Source organism: Corythoichthys intestinalis, chromosome 8, assembly GCF_030265065.1.
Source record: "Corythoichthys intestinalis isolate RoL2023-P3 chromosome 8, ASM3026506v1, whole genome shotgun sequence".
Classification (NCBI taxonomy): Eukaryota; Metazoa; Chordata; class Actinopteri; order Syngnathiformes; family Syngnathidae; genus Corythoichthys; species Corythoichthys intestinalis.
In genome coordinates, this window is record NC_080402.1 from 48,355,044 (window position 1) to 48,369,843 (window position 14,800).

A 14,800-nucleotide genomic window follows, 5' to 3' on the forward strand; every position below is an offset into this window, starting at 1 on the left:
CCCTCCTCCTCAATGCGAGACCGAAGCCGGAAGTCACTCATTTTCCTGGCGCGGGATTCAAAAAACTAAATAGATATAGCGATCGCTTCCACACACATCCAAGCGGTCCATATCATTCAGGAGCATAAAATACCGCGTGTATTATGAAATAAACATGCTTTTTCGTGTCACAAGCACTTTAACTCTTCTTACCTAACAGCACCAGCAACACGGCAGTTACATAGCAGCAACACGGCAGTACAGCACTAACTGGGCTGGTTATTAGAGACATAAAAGTCTTTGTTAGCCATCTTCATCTTCCTCCTCTGCACTGAAACCATGAAAGTCTTCACCCTCCGTGTCGGATATGAATAGGCTCAGATACACTTTGCCACGCACCTTCTCAGTCTCTCTTTCGTTGTCGCTTTCAATGTCTCTCATAATGAGGCAAATTCACTCCTGAGCTTGTGCCGTCGTCTTCGCCACGCAGCAGACTGGCTTTTCGAAAACCGTTGGTGATGGTGGATTTTTTTTCACACTGCTCCACGCTGTCAGAATCTAATGGCAGAAGTTGCTCCTCGAATGCAGCCAGTTTTAGTGAACGTTCTCTCGCTGCTGGTCATCCAAGCCTCCCATTTAACTCTGAGTGCCACTTTAAATGCATGATTCACACTAATGTCAAGTTGCTGCAAACACTTTTTTTGGGCCCCCAGAAAACACATCTGGAATGGAGTTTGTTCTCTTGAGGGCTGCTTACATGAAGCAGCTCCGTTTCCTTCTTGATCAGCCACTATGGTTGCTTTTAACTTAAAAGCTATGTCATATGCATTTCTTCTAGCATTTTCCATGATACGGGTCAGCCAATTTTACTCATGCACAAAGATGAGGGTCTGCTACTTTTATTCATGCACAAAGCACAAAGTTAAATTACCGGTAATAGTGCAAACTAGCGTCTTCCTCGACACATCTATTCCACGTGTCTCGATCTGACATTTTAAGCTCAATCGCCCCTGGCGGCCGTTAGAAAAATCGATAAATTGGCTGCATCAGTGCACACGCCGCAGGATTCAAAATGAAGGAAAAAAGTTGCGGCTTGTCCTCCGGATATTACGGTACTGCTTGAAACCATTCACTTCCATTCCACAATGCAATAATACCACTCCAATTGCGACACAATTTGATTCAACACAATTATTTTAGAGTTCTTTCCCATTACAATTAGTTACTCTACGGTGCTATTTGGTAAGGTTTACTTTTCCTGAGGCAAGTTTGCCTCTTATTAAGATAAAATTCACATTCACGATACTGTTTGCTCCAATTATGATGCCATTTATTCACAATACTAATTTTGTTGTATGCAACATGCAGTGTTGTCACTTTAAAAAAGTAATTAGTTACAGTGACAAATTACTTCTCCCAAAAAATAATTGATTTAGTAACTCTGTAACCTCAATGTAAAACTAATCAATTACTCGGCAAAGTAACTGAAGTTACTTTTCATTGTTCTAGATGTTATTACATACACACAAGGTTTATGGGTACGTCATTCAAGAAAGGTTTAGGGCAAGTGACTATTTTTGGCAATAAAAAACAAAAACATTATTATGTTGTAACATCTACAAGGATAACGCCCACTTGGTGATGATAATGCACACACAACAATACAACAGTCCATAATTTGTCCTGTCCAAAATTAAAAGAAAAAAAAAAGTTGCCCGAGAGTTTAAGATGACGCTTGCCACACTAAATGCTAAAGTTAGCAAGAACTCGAATGCTATGCTAACACTCCAAGCCACCTAGCATCAAGTTTGCAACGGCATCAAAACCCCCTTTCCTGCCTCCCCTTGCCGCTCTGCTCTCTCCGAGTCTCCCGCATCATCCAACCAAATTGGAGTAACGTGCACCTTCACATCCTCAGTAACGATAACGGCCTTGCAAAGATGGAAGAAGTAATTAATTAGATTACTCCCTACTGACAAAAATAATGCAGTTGGTAGCGCCATTATACTCTAACGCCGTTATTAACAACACTGGCAACATGTAATGTTTATTGTCTGATAATAATGTGTTTGTATGCCGTAGGACCAGGGAAGAAACAGAAGGAGTTGAGGAGTACCAGCGAGTGAGCAAAAAGGTGGAAAAGGGCTTGGCTGCTATCCAGGAGGAAATCCAAAGAATGAGGATCTCCACCAAGGCTCAAGTTGATAGTCTGGCCATCGAGAAAGAGGCAAGGAGGACAACCTGGTCCGGTCTAAAAATGAAAACTGTGATTCTGTTTCAAAAAGCATCCATCTTGTGCGTCAGGTGAAGCAGAAGATGTACAGGAAAGTGGATGTTTTGGAGGCGATTCCACGCATGCCCGACTTTATTGTGGCCCTGCGACCTCACACCGTGTGGGAGAAGATGCCTGTCAAACTCTTCTGCACCGTGTTGGGGACCCCCATGCCTGTTGTCAAATGGTCTCAAAAAATCTCCATGTGCACTTACGAGTCTAGAATCTCACGACATGATTATTGCAGAACAGATAATTTCACAATGTCTTATGATATGTAACGTTCTGTAATACTATATCATAGACTTTATAATGATATTGACGGGGCACAATTCCCAGACATTGCACCACGCCTTCAAGTAGGGTCCGTCCCACACTCTGCTTCAGTCGGTCAAAGTCAGTCGCAGTTATTCTCAAACACATGCAACGATCAAACACCAGATTTAGGTTGAAAAAGTACGAAAGCATACACGCAGGAAGGAGTGATGTGTTCGAGGATTCAAGGTAATTATTATATTTTTCCTACCATGCATGCATTTTGAAACGTTGTGAAAAAAATCAATGGGAGAAATTAACCGCTTCGGCATGGGCGTCATAATTCGCAATATTTACATGCCCGTTTTTTTTTTTTTTTTTTTTTTTTTTTTTAACCAAGAATCGAGACTGTTTTACGTCCATACCGATATAGAATTCAGGGATTTAAGCATTTATTCATAAGAATTATCAACTTAAAAAGCTCTTTGTGGTGATAAGGCGGCACTACAGTGGCTTAAAGACTAGCAGCACATTTGACATATTTACGGAAAATAAATGCTAACTGCCCGTTTTTGTTGTTGTTGTTGTTGTTGCTTTTAACCAAGAATCGAGACTGTTTTACGTCCATATCTATAAAGAATTCAGGGGATTAAGCATTTATTCACAAGAATTTTTTACGTAAAAAGCTCTTTGTGGTGATAAGGTGACGCCACAGTGGCTTAAAGACTAGCAGCACATTCAAGATATTTACGTAAAATAAATGCTAACTGCCCGTTTTTTTGCTTTTAACCAAAAATCGAGACTGTTTTACGTCCATATCGATATAGAATTCAGGGATTTAAGCATTTATTCATAATAATTATCAACTTAAAAAGCCTTTTGTGGTGATAAGGCGGCGCTACAGTGGCTTAAAGACTAGCAGCACATTCAACATATTTACGTAAAATAAATGTTAACTGCCCGTTTTTTTTTTGCTTTTAACCAAAAATCGAGACTGTTTTACGTCCATATCTATAAATAATTCAGGGATTTAAGCATTTATTCACAAGAATTTTTAACGTGAATATCTCTTTGTGGTGATAAGGCGGCGCCACAGTGGCTTAAAGACTAGCAGCACATTCAAGATATTTACATAAAATAAATGCTAACATCCTGTTTTTTTTTTTTTTTTTGCTTTTAACCAAGTATGGAGACTGTTTTACGTCCAGATCTATAAAGAATTCAGGGATTTAAGTAAGCATTTATTCACAAGAATTTTCAATGTAATAAGCTCTTTGTCTGTGTTTCCACTCGGTCAGCTTTGACGGAGATAGGCCCCCTATTAATCAGACCCATGTCCCGTCAATATATTATGAAGTCTATGGCTATATTCAGTTTTCTAAATGATTAGTCAAGAGTTTTATAATTCCTAGCTATTCCACAACCTTATACGATTCTTCCACAGTGTCTATGATTATCCCAGACAACATTATTCAGTAAATTTCATTGTTTGAAATATTACTTGTCCTACAAGTAATATTTAGCAACATTCTGTAATCATTCAACACCTCTCTGATTTTTCTGATTATTCCATTGTTTCGTGGATTTATTCCACAGGATACTGTTATTATTTCTGTGTCCCAGGCTGATTACTGAAAGAGTTTGTGTTGTTTGCAGGTATAAAGGAGGCGTGCCAGTAGACCCTCTGAGTGCTCCGGGAAAGTACAAGATCGAAAGCAAATATGGAGTTCACAGTTTGATCATTAGCAGGTATGACAGCAGAAATACAAACAACAATAAGGGGGATCAACTAATTGTGTGTTCATTTAAAAGTAGTGAAATCTACATAGTCCCTAAAGTTTAGTTTTAGTGCTTTACTCACGTTTTTTTTTCCAGAGTTGTTTATACAGTCATTTCACTGTGCAAGTTTCCATTGCTCAGGTTCATGACTTTTCGACTGTGTTTGTCAGCAAATTAACCAAAATCAATTAGCATTTTTAGTCACTTGGCTGAAAAAGAATTCCGAAGTAACACCAAATGTTTTTCTTGACCAATGCAGCCCATTTCAGAAAAAGTAGGCGACAGAATATGTTTTTGTTGAGCTCAAAGTACCCCACTGTGTCATAAAGCACAGAGAAAGTTGCAATGTACGAAACTAACAAAATTATGAAAATTATGCAAAATTCCAATAAAATGACCTGGTTACATGCAGAGGTGGGTATATTGCCAAAAATTTTACTCAAGTAGCGTTACATCAAAATAGTGTTAGAAAAGTAAATACAGTCATCCAAACAATATACTCAAGTACAATCAAAAAAGTATTTGCTGAAAAGAATACTCAAGTAATGACTAACATTGTAACTGCTCCCAATGTCACATTTAAAAAAAAAAAAAAATTTAAACAATATTACAGTGGTACCTCTACTTACGAACGTCGCTACATACTGAATTTTCAGGTTAAGACACACCTCAACAGGAAAATATTGCCTCTTATTACAAAATAAATTTCAGGGTATGAAAGGCAAAATACAATATGGCTGGTACTCGCCGCTCCCAGAGTTTACTGAACGTAACATACTTGTAGCTGCACTGCCATTGGCTATTGCCTAGCATTCCTGGCATCCAATTAGCTAAGAGGACCTCTAATGTATGTGTATGTGTGTATCGTAGCAACCTCTTCATTCACCCTTCGTGTTCTGACAGCTTTACATGAGTGTATTAACTTTTGTTCTTTAGTCTATTCTTGTATTTTTTTAGATTATGCGCAACGATTTTGTGTTCATTGTGCAATAATCTAACTCTAACATGTATAGTTACATGCTATGATGCATTTTTATGCATTATAAAAGATTCATGTCTGAACTTTGGAGGACTTCGAACGGATTAGGGGATTTACATGGAAAACGTGTCTCTACTTACAGAATTTTCATGTAATGAAACTACTTCCAGAACCGATTAATTTCGTAAGTAGTTGTACTACTATTTTTTTTCTCTCAGCACATCATCATCTATATGAATTTTTATTATTATATTGCATGCTAAATTATAACATGACCATATTAGGCCCAAAAAAATACACAAAATTAATTGAATTCTGACTAGAGAAATCGATAGAAATAAAACATCACCCGTCCAAAGAACATGAGTGCATTCTAGTGGAGAAAACATATTTTCTACTATGAAATTTAAACAATCATATCTTTGTGTAATTATTTTTTTTAAGTGCTTTTAAGACGCCATGTGATAGGACAGGCTGGCTGTGATCATATAATTTCTAACTCCAAGTTTCTGTGTGGTCGTGTGACTGTATTGTTACTTATGATTTACAGTGGTATGAAAAAGTATCCGAACCTTTTGGAATTTCTCACAACTCTGCATAAAATCCCCATCAACTGTGATCTGATCTTTGTCAAAATCACACAAATGTAAAAACAGTGTCTGCTTTAACTAAAACCACCTAAACATTTATAGTTTTTCATATTTTAATGAGGATAGCATGCAAACAATGACAGAAGGGGGAAAATAAGTATGTGAACCCTCCGCCTAAGGAGACTCAAAGAGCAATTGAAACCATTGAATTTTTACCAAACAATTTAAGACAGGTCTGTGCCCAATCACCGATGAGTGGTTTAAAGCTGCCCTGCCCACTATAATGTATAATGTATGACCAAAGATGACGCCAAGAGTTCAGCGCAGAATACTCAGAGAGGTAAAAAAAAAGAATCCTAGAGTGTCTGTTAAAGACTTACAGAAATCACTGGCACAGTCTAATATCTCTGTGCACACATCGACTACATGTAGAGTTATGACCAATAATGGTGTTCTTTGGAGGATTCCACTTAGGAAGCCACTGCTGTCTCAAAAAAAAAAACATTGTTGCTTGTTTAATGTTCGCAAAAAGGCACATGGACACTCCACATAAGTTTTGGCAAAATATTTTGTGGACTGATGAAACCAAAGTTTTGGGAGTGTTTGGGAGTAACACACAAAATCATGTGTGGAGGAAAAATGGAACAGCTCACCAACATCAACACCTCATCCCTACTGTGAAGCATGGTGGAGGGAACATCATGATTTGGGGCTGTTTCGCTGCCTCGGGGCTTGGACAACTTGTGATCATTAATGGAAGAATGAATTCAAAAAATTATCAGGAGGTTTTGCATGAAAACCTGAGGCCATCTGTCAGACAGTTAAAGCTAAAAAGAAAATGGATGCTGCAATGAGACAATGAACCAAAACAAAGAAGTAAATCAACTTCAGAATGGTTTCAAAAGAACAAAATACACGTTGTGGAGTGGCCAAGTCAAAGTCCAGACTTCAACCCCATTGAGATGCTATGATATGACCCAAAGACAGCGATTCATGCCAGACATCCCAGGAATATGACTGAACTACAGCAGTTGTGTAGAGAATAATGGGCCAAGATTAGTCCTGATGAATATGCCAGACTGATCTGCAGCTGCAGGAAGCCTCTGTTTGAAGTAATTGCTGCCAAAGGGGGGGGGGGGGGGGGGGCACAAAATATTAAATATGATGTTTATGTTTTCCCCCTTCTGTCATTGTTTGTATACTATCCTCATAAAAATATGAAAACCTATAAATGTTAATCAAAGCACTGTTTTTTCATCTGTGTGATTTTGACAAAGATCAGATCACATTTGATGGTGATTTTATGCAGAAATGTGAGGAATTCCAAAAGGTTCAAATACTTTTTCATACCACTGTACCTAATTTTAAGTAGTTTTGTAAGCTCAATATGACTACTCATCCCTTCCAACACCATGTAGAGAGGGATTATACACCTAATAACTAGAAAAATAAGAGGGAAGAAGGTCAAATAGGGATGTGATAGGGTAGGGTGAGGGAGAATCAATGTTAGTGATATGTAGTGGGGAAACCAGTAATAGGACAAATCACCTGTGAGCATTATTTAGTTAACATCGGACTTTTGTTACGTTGATCAATTATTATTATTATTAAAATAATAAATAATTATGCTGATTGCTGATCCTGCCATCAACAGTTATACACCAGTATGTGTCTAGTGATACCTAATCATGCATGTACTCACTCTAAAGTGTGTTAGTCATTCAGAGAATGGTCCAGCATCTAACTCCAGCGGCCCCTACATAAATTGAGTTTGAGATCCCTGCTATATGTAAAGTTGAGCTCATCTAAAGCCTTCTCTAACGACACGTGTTCTCAGTGTTGTTTGAAGGGGATAAAAGCCGCACAGCGTCATCAGATGAAGCCAAGCGCTGACCTTCTATGTAAACAATGTGCTCGCGGACTTTTTGGGCATTGGGTTGAAATGTTTGAAGGGTGTCGTAGAGAAGGGGGAAATAGAGGAGGGGGTCTAAGCCAGCCCGTTGGTCTCCTTCAAGACTCTTCAGCTGTTTCAAACTGTGCTGACCTTTGCGTCATTGGAGCCTCAAATTCTTTACTCGCTCTCTCTCTGGGTGAGGCCAAGCCCACTTCTCCTTCATGCGTCAAGGAGATGCCAGGGTGATTTAGAATGGGGAACCTCGCGAGTAGGACTGTGCTGCAATGTTATATGTACACTTACTGTATTTCACAATATTTTGTGAAACCGCGGGCATCTAGGATTGTTCTACAACTATTCCATACCGAGATACAGTTATTCTGGGATGTTTTATAATTTGGCACAGCGAATTACAATTATTTTACTACACTATGCTTTTATTGTCCACCACAGTATGGGTATTCTGTAAACCTATTCAATTAATCTGCAATATTCTGCAATTATTCCACAACAATGTAAAATTATTATTTTTATTATTATAATTACACTTTATTCAAGATTGTTTCCAAAACCATATGCATTATTTACCTTGTAATCTAGAATTATTTTACACCACACCTATGACTATTCAACCACATTCTTTGATAATTGCAGATTATTTTTACAAGGTTCTCCCTTCTTTTCTCAGCATGGGGTGCTCAAGGAGACGCTACTGTGTTAGAAAGCGCGGCCTTTAAAATAGTTTGTGAGCACAGGAAAGGTCACATTTCTTTTGCTCTTCCCCGCCAGCGCTGCCTTCTTCACACGTCACCCGAACGTCCATATTTAACTTCAGCCTTCACTCTTTTAAGATTCCGCAATATTCAAAAGTTAATCCAAAATGTTCCACAACAACATATTTTCACAGATCTGTGATTGCTCCAAAACACTATACAATCATTCTACACAGCAATATTCTAATTATGATTCTGATTATGCTGTAACGTTCCAAAAATAGTTATGCAATGATTTGGTAAATTCCACAATGTTTTTGAAAATTCATCCACAATGTCTATAAGTACTACAAATATTCCAAAAACATCTAGGATTTTTCCACAAGAATGAACAATTATTGCACAGTTATTATGTTGGATTCCTCGATGTATTATGCAGAGATGGGTAGGGTAACCAAAAATTTTACTTAAGTAAGAGTAGCGTTACTTCAAAATAATATTACTCAAGTTAAATTAAAAGTAGTCATCCCAAAAATGTACTCATGTATTCCGTATTTTTCGGACTTTAAGTCGCACCTGAGTATAAGTCGCATTTTTGGGGGAAATTTGCTTGATAGAATCCAACACATAGAACAGATATGTCATCTTGAAAGGCAATTTAATATCAAAATACAATAGAGAACAACATGCCGAATAAGTGTACATTATGATGTTACATGATGCATGGACAACGAAATGCGAATATACTATCCTCACCAGGACACTACGGCTCGGTCCTGGCTATACAGCGAGCTAAACTCCCAAATGACGATGCTGGACGTCCGTATAATTTGCTGACTTTATTTTGGCCGTCATTATGACACCATCATTTAAAGAGTGAAACTAAAAATAGAAATAATACAAATCAATTTCGTCCTCGATACCAAACAGGTTCGCATCAACGTAAATAAATGATAATTAGCTGCTTTTACAGCAATGACACAAACGGTTAGCTTACGTTCACTAGCATTAGCACATCGTTCAAACAACCACACAACTGGCTCTAAGTGTCCGATCACGGGTGGAAAACAAACAACAACAACAGAAAAGATGATACACACAGGCGTTGCCTCTGTAGAGATATTTTACAAGCACAAACAATGAACGTAGGTTCGCAGCTCTCTCGCCCACTCGCTCAGACGCTGCGTAGCTGTCCATCTTCTTCTGGCGTGTGAGCGCTCTTCTTCGCATAAACAAGTGTGAGTGTGCCCCCACTTGGGCGTGAAAGTGCCACAAACTAAAAGCGTGCATTTCAATATAAAAAAGTCAGTAATACAATTGAACACACACTGCCAAAGGCGGAACGTGAACGTGGCCATAGCTATTAAGAGTTATTCAGATTACTATAGCATAAAGAACATGCTAACAAGTTTACCAAACCATTAGTGTCACTCCAAACACCAAAATACCATGTGAAATGATATCATAATGTGTTAATAATTTCACCTATAAGTCGCATCCCCAGCCAAACTATGAAAAAAAACTGCGACTTATAGTCTGAAAAATATGCTCAGTAAAAATAAGTATTTGGTGAAAAAAATAATCAAGTAATGAGTTACATTGTGAGTAACTGCTTAAGATGTTTGAATTTTTTTTTTTTTTTTTTAGGGCTGTCAAAATTATCGAGTTAACGGGCGGTAGTTAATTTTTTTAATCAATCACATTAAAATATTTGACACAATTAACGCACATGTCCCGCTCAAACAGATTAAAATGACAGCACAGTGCAATGTCCACTTGTTACTTGTGTTTTTTGGAGTTTTGTCGCCCTCTGCTGGTGTTTGGGTGCGATTTTATGGGCTTCAGCACCCATGAGCATTGTGTAATTATTGACATCAACAATGGCGGGCTACTAGACTACTATTTTTTGATTGAAAATTTTACAAATTTTATTCAAACGAAAACATCAAAAGGGGTTTTAATATAAAATTTCTATAATTTGTACTAACATTTATCTTTTAAGAACTACAAAGTCTTTCTATCCATGGATCGCTTTAACAGAATGTTAATAATGTTTATGCCACCTTGTTGATTTATTGTTATAATAAACAAATACAGTACTTATGTACCGTATGTTGAATGTATAGACCCTACCCACGTGACGTCACAGCTCCGCTCTCCTGAATGGTACCGCCCACTTGTCCGTCAAAACATAGTGTTAACCTGTTACGGCTACGTACATTTCTCCTATTTACGGCGTGTTTTTCTGCTCCTTAACATTAATAATCAAAAGTGTGAAGGCGTGTGTGGCTGTTGGTTGCACTAACAGAGAAGATGGAAGGAGAGACTTGAAGTTTTACCGTATTCTGAGGGATCCAAAGAGGAGAGCGAAATGGACGGCTGCAATTCGACGTGAAAACTGGGCACCTAAAAATCACCACAGGCTATGTAGTAGTCATTTTATATCCGGTAAGATGCATTTAAGATATACTTAGAGGGTTTTGGGCTGACAAATAACCACAATTAAGATCATTGCGAGGCTAATCGCCGACAACATACGACGTAGTACGACATAGTTTCAAATTCAAGATGTTTGTGACTTCCCTTTCTTCCACCATCGTTATTTTTTGAATAATATTTAGCTGGTACCAAGTGAAAGAAACTGGCCTCGTCTACGGAGCTGACAAATAACCACAATTAAGATCATTGCGAGGCTAATCGCCGACAACATACGACGTAGTACGACATAGTTTCAAATTCAAGATGTTTGTGACTTCCCTTTCTTCCACCATCGTTATGTTTTTTAATAATATTTAGCTGGTACCAAGTGAAAGAAACTGGCCTCGTCTACGGGGCTGACAAATAACCACAATTAAGATCATTGCTAGGCTAATCGCCGACAACATACACGAATGTATGTAGTGAGAGTGCTATCGCTAAACCATATAAACATTAAAAGCCTTAACTCCATTGACAAACGACATGAAATACATTAGACTTGACAGTGGATGTTAGCAATAACAAAAGATTTTGAATTGAAAATTTCGTAACTCACCTTTCCAAGCACAAGATAGATTCCTGCCGAACGAGGACCTGTTTCACCCAACCAGCAACGAAGTATTTATAAGCCTCCAAGCTCTTGAAGTTTTTCAAATTTTCGTGGGAATAGGCTGATTTTGTGTGGACAAGATAATTGTAAATATCAGCGTAGCAGATGTCAGGCAGACAGGGCGAAGACAGTGGGTCGAAAAACATCGATTTGGGCATCAAATATGGATCTGGCGACTGTATAGAACGAAGCTTTTCCACATAACGCCTTTTATGCAACACATCCAGTGAGTTTACGGCATCAGAAAACACCGGGTCTTCCATGAAATGCATTTTAAATTCCTCGATCAATTGAAAACAATGCTAATACAGAGACAAAATGACGGACAAGTGGGCGGAACCACACAGCGAGCACGTGGTTTTGTGACGTCGGTGGGTAGAATCTGTGTATCCATCTTGTGTCTTATCTTTCCACTCCAACAATAATTTACAGAAAAATATGGCAGATTTTCTAGATGGTTTGAATTACGATTAATTACGATTAATACATTTTTAAGCTGTAATTAACTCGATTAAAAATTTTAATCGTTTGACAGCCCTATTTTTTTTTAATGTTTTTTTTTTCCCTCAGCACAAAGTTATTGATATGAACTGTTATTGTTATTCTGTACTATAACATATTACATAACCACATTAAGCCAAAAAAAAAAAAAAAATGCAACAACGACAAAAAAAAAAAAACATTGAATTCCAGCAAGACAAAAAAAACTCTACAGAAATTAAGAATCATTCGTTCATAGAGCATGAGTGCCCTCAAATGGAAAAACCATTTCATATTATGAAACTAAAAGGATCATATCTCCGGTTTTCCATTGTCAATCGGCGCCAAATAAAAATTAGGAGAGAGATTAAAATCCGATCTTTGGAGTGTTCTATGTCAAATTCTTGACACGTGACTGAACAGGCCGGCGTGATCATAGACAAGGCAAGCTTGAGTCTGATTGGTATAATGGAGTCATGTCATTACTATTTCGACGTCTAGTTAGTGATACAGGTTGAGCCACTGTTGACATCTCTGGCAATAAAAAATCAAAAAACAAAAAAAAGAAGTAAAATCTAATATATAAAATAAAGAGGAAAAATGTAATGACGAGTGTAGCCCGAAGTAGTGGTGTAAGAGTAGCGTTTCTTCTTCGCAAATCTACTGGAGTGAAAGTAAAAATTATGGCTTAGTAAAAGTACTCTTAGAAGTACATTTTTCCCAGAAAGGTTATTCAGGTAAATGTAACAGAGAAAATGTAACACGTTACTACCCACCTCTAGTATTATGATGATTGTATTAACAATGTGCTAAGATTATGCTACATTGTTCTACAAATGTTGCACAATGTGGTCCATCATTTGAAAATAATGCATGAATTTTGTGCAGCATTCTCAATTCGACAGTGTTGAATGGTTACCCTTCTATGTCCTACATTTATGGTGTAATGATATGTAATTATTCCTCCATGTTATGCAATTATCTCAATAAGTGCAATAATTTAACAAAGTACACAATCAATGTACAATAATTTGTATGCCAGCTTTCAGCAATGAAATTAAAAAATATTTACAATTATTCCACAATGTTCTATGATTATACCAGTGTTCTCAAATAATTCCACAATGGTGTTTTTCTTCAGGTGTGCTGTGAGTGACACTGCGGATTACAGCGCCGTGGCCACCAACACCCATGGGACAGCCACTAGCGCAGCCACAGTAACTGTCAGGAGTAAGTCCATGCAGTGGCGGTTCTAGGATTTTCTGGAATAGGGGCCAAGAAGGGGTCACATGTAACCCCCAGGGGCCAAGTGTCGCTGCCATCTTTGTTCAGTGCTTGATTTGGTCAACAAGGCAATACATACATTATCTTGCATGTCGCGGTAAAATCATCTTTGCTTGACACTGTCAAGCAGAGATGAAACAGTAAAGTTTATGACTATTCGTAGTTAATCATACTGTGTGCAAATAAGGATACAATACATGGAACAATAATTTTAATCACTTTTTTGAAAAAACATTTTAAACAGAATAGGCCTCAACCATATTGGAAAAAACTATCATTGCGATTGGTGGGTGGGGGGGTTGCGATACAGTGTATCACAAAAGTGAGTACACCCCGGCATTTCTGCAGATATTTAAGTATATCTTTTCATGGGACAACACTGACAAAATGACACGTTGACACAATGAAAAGTAGTCTGTGTGATGTAATAGAGTTCATTTATTTTCCCCTCAAAATAACTAAAAATATAGCCATTATTATCCAAACCCCTGGAGGAAGCCTCTTCTGAAGATGGTACACAAGAAAGCCTGCAAACAGTTTGCTGAAGACATAGAGTTCATTTATTTTGCCCTTAAAATAACTCAAAATATAGCCATAAATACCTAAACCCCTGGAGGAAGCCTCTTCTGAAGATGGTGCACAAGAAAGCCCGCAAACAGTTTGCTAAAGACATGTCGACAAAGCACATGGATTACTGGAACCATGTCCTGTGGTCTGATGAGATGGGCGGGCTTTTGGTTCCAGTAATCTATGTGCTTTGTTGACATGTCTTTAGCATACTGTTTACGGGCTTTCTTGTGTACCATATTCAGAAGAGGCTTCCCCCTGGGGTGACAGCCACGCACACCAATTTGAGGAGGAGGAGGAGGGAAAATGACAAGCAGTACTCAATTTGGACATTTAGGGATGTACGTAGTTTCTATGGGGTGTACTCACTTTTGTTGCCAGGGGTTTAATATTAATGGCTATATTTTGAGTGATTTTGAGGGGAAAATAAATCAACTCTATTATAAAAGCTGCACACAGACTACTTTTCATTGTGTCAAAGTGTCGTTTTGTCAGTGTTGTCCCATGAAAAGATATACTTAAATATCTGCAGAAATGCGAGTGGTGTACTCACTTTTGTGATACACTGTACATTGCGATATTATATTGCGATATTAAAGCTAGAAGAATTTTCACCAGATTACTTGAATAGCTCTGTACAGGATAGGCCCAAACGACATTGGAAAAACAGAACACCTTTTTTTTCTACTCTCGTCATGTCTCATCCAGTCTTTCCTGTTCATTTAGCTTTTGCTGCTCGTTTTGTGAAAAATAGACAGTGCTGTCATGCTCATTAATGTTCCTCTCGGGATCAAATTGAAAGAGTTGAACAGATGACATGTTTATGTCGCTAGAGTCAAATATGGAAGCTTGGCAGCGTAACCATGTGACGTCACTGCCATGCGACGTCAACAACAATGGAGACCTACTAGTTTACCTAA

At 38.0% G+C, this 14,800-nt stretch overlaps 1 protein-coding gene across 8 annotated transcripts in view; it reads left to right on the plus strand.

Annotated features, from left to right (window-relative positions):
- Positions 1-14,800, plus strand: part of myom2a (myomesin 2a) — a 64,120-nt gene that overhangs the window by 17,288 nt on the left and 32,032 nt on the right. For all 8 annotated transcript variants that reach the window (XM_057843037.1, XM_057843038.1, XM_057843032.1 and 5 more), the window contains 4 exons: positions 2,062-2,206; positions 2,284-2,438; positions 4,163-4,255; positions 13,171-13,259. In XM_057843037.1, the coding sequence (XP_057699020.1) occupies positions 2,062-2,206; positions 2,284-2,438; positions 4,163-4,255; positions 13,171-13,259 (482 nt within the window). The remainder of the gene's footprint in view (positions 1-2,061; positions 2,207-2,283; positions 2,439-4,162; positions 4,256-13,170; positions 13,260-14,800) is intronic.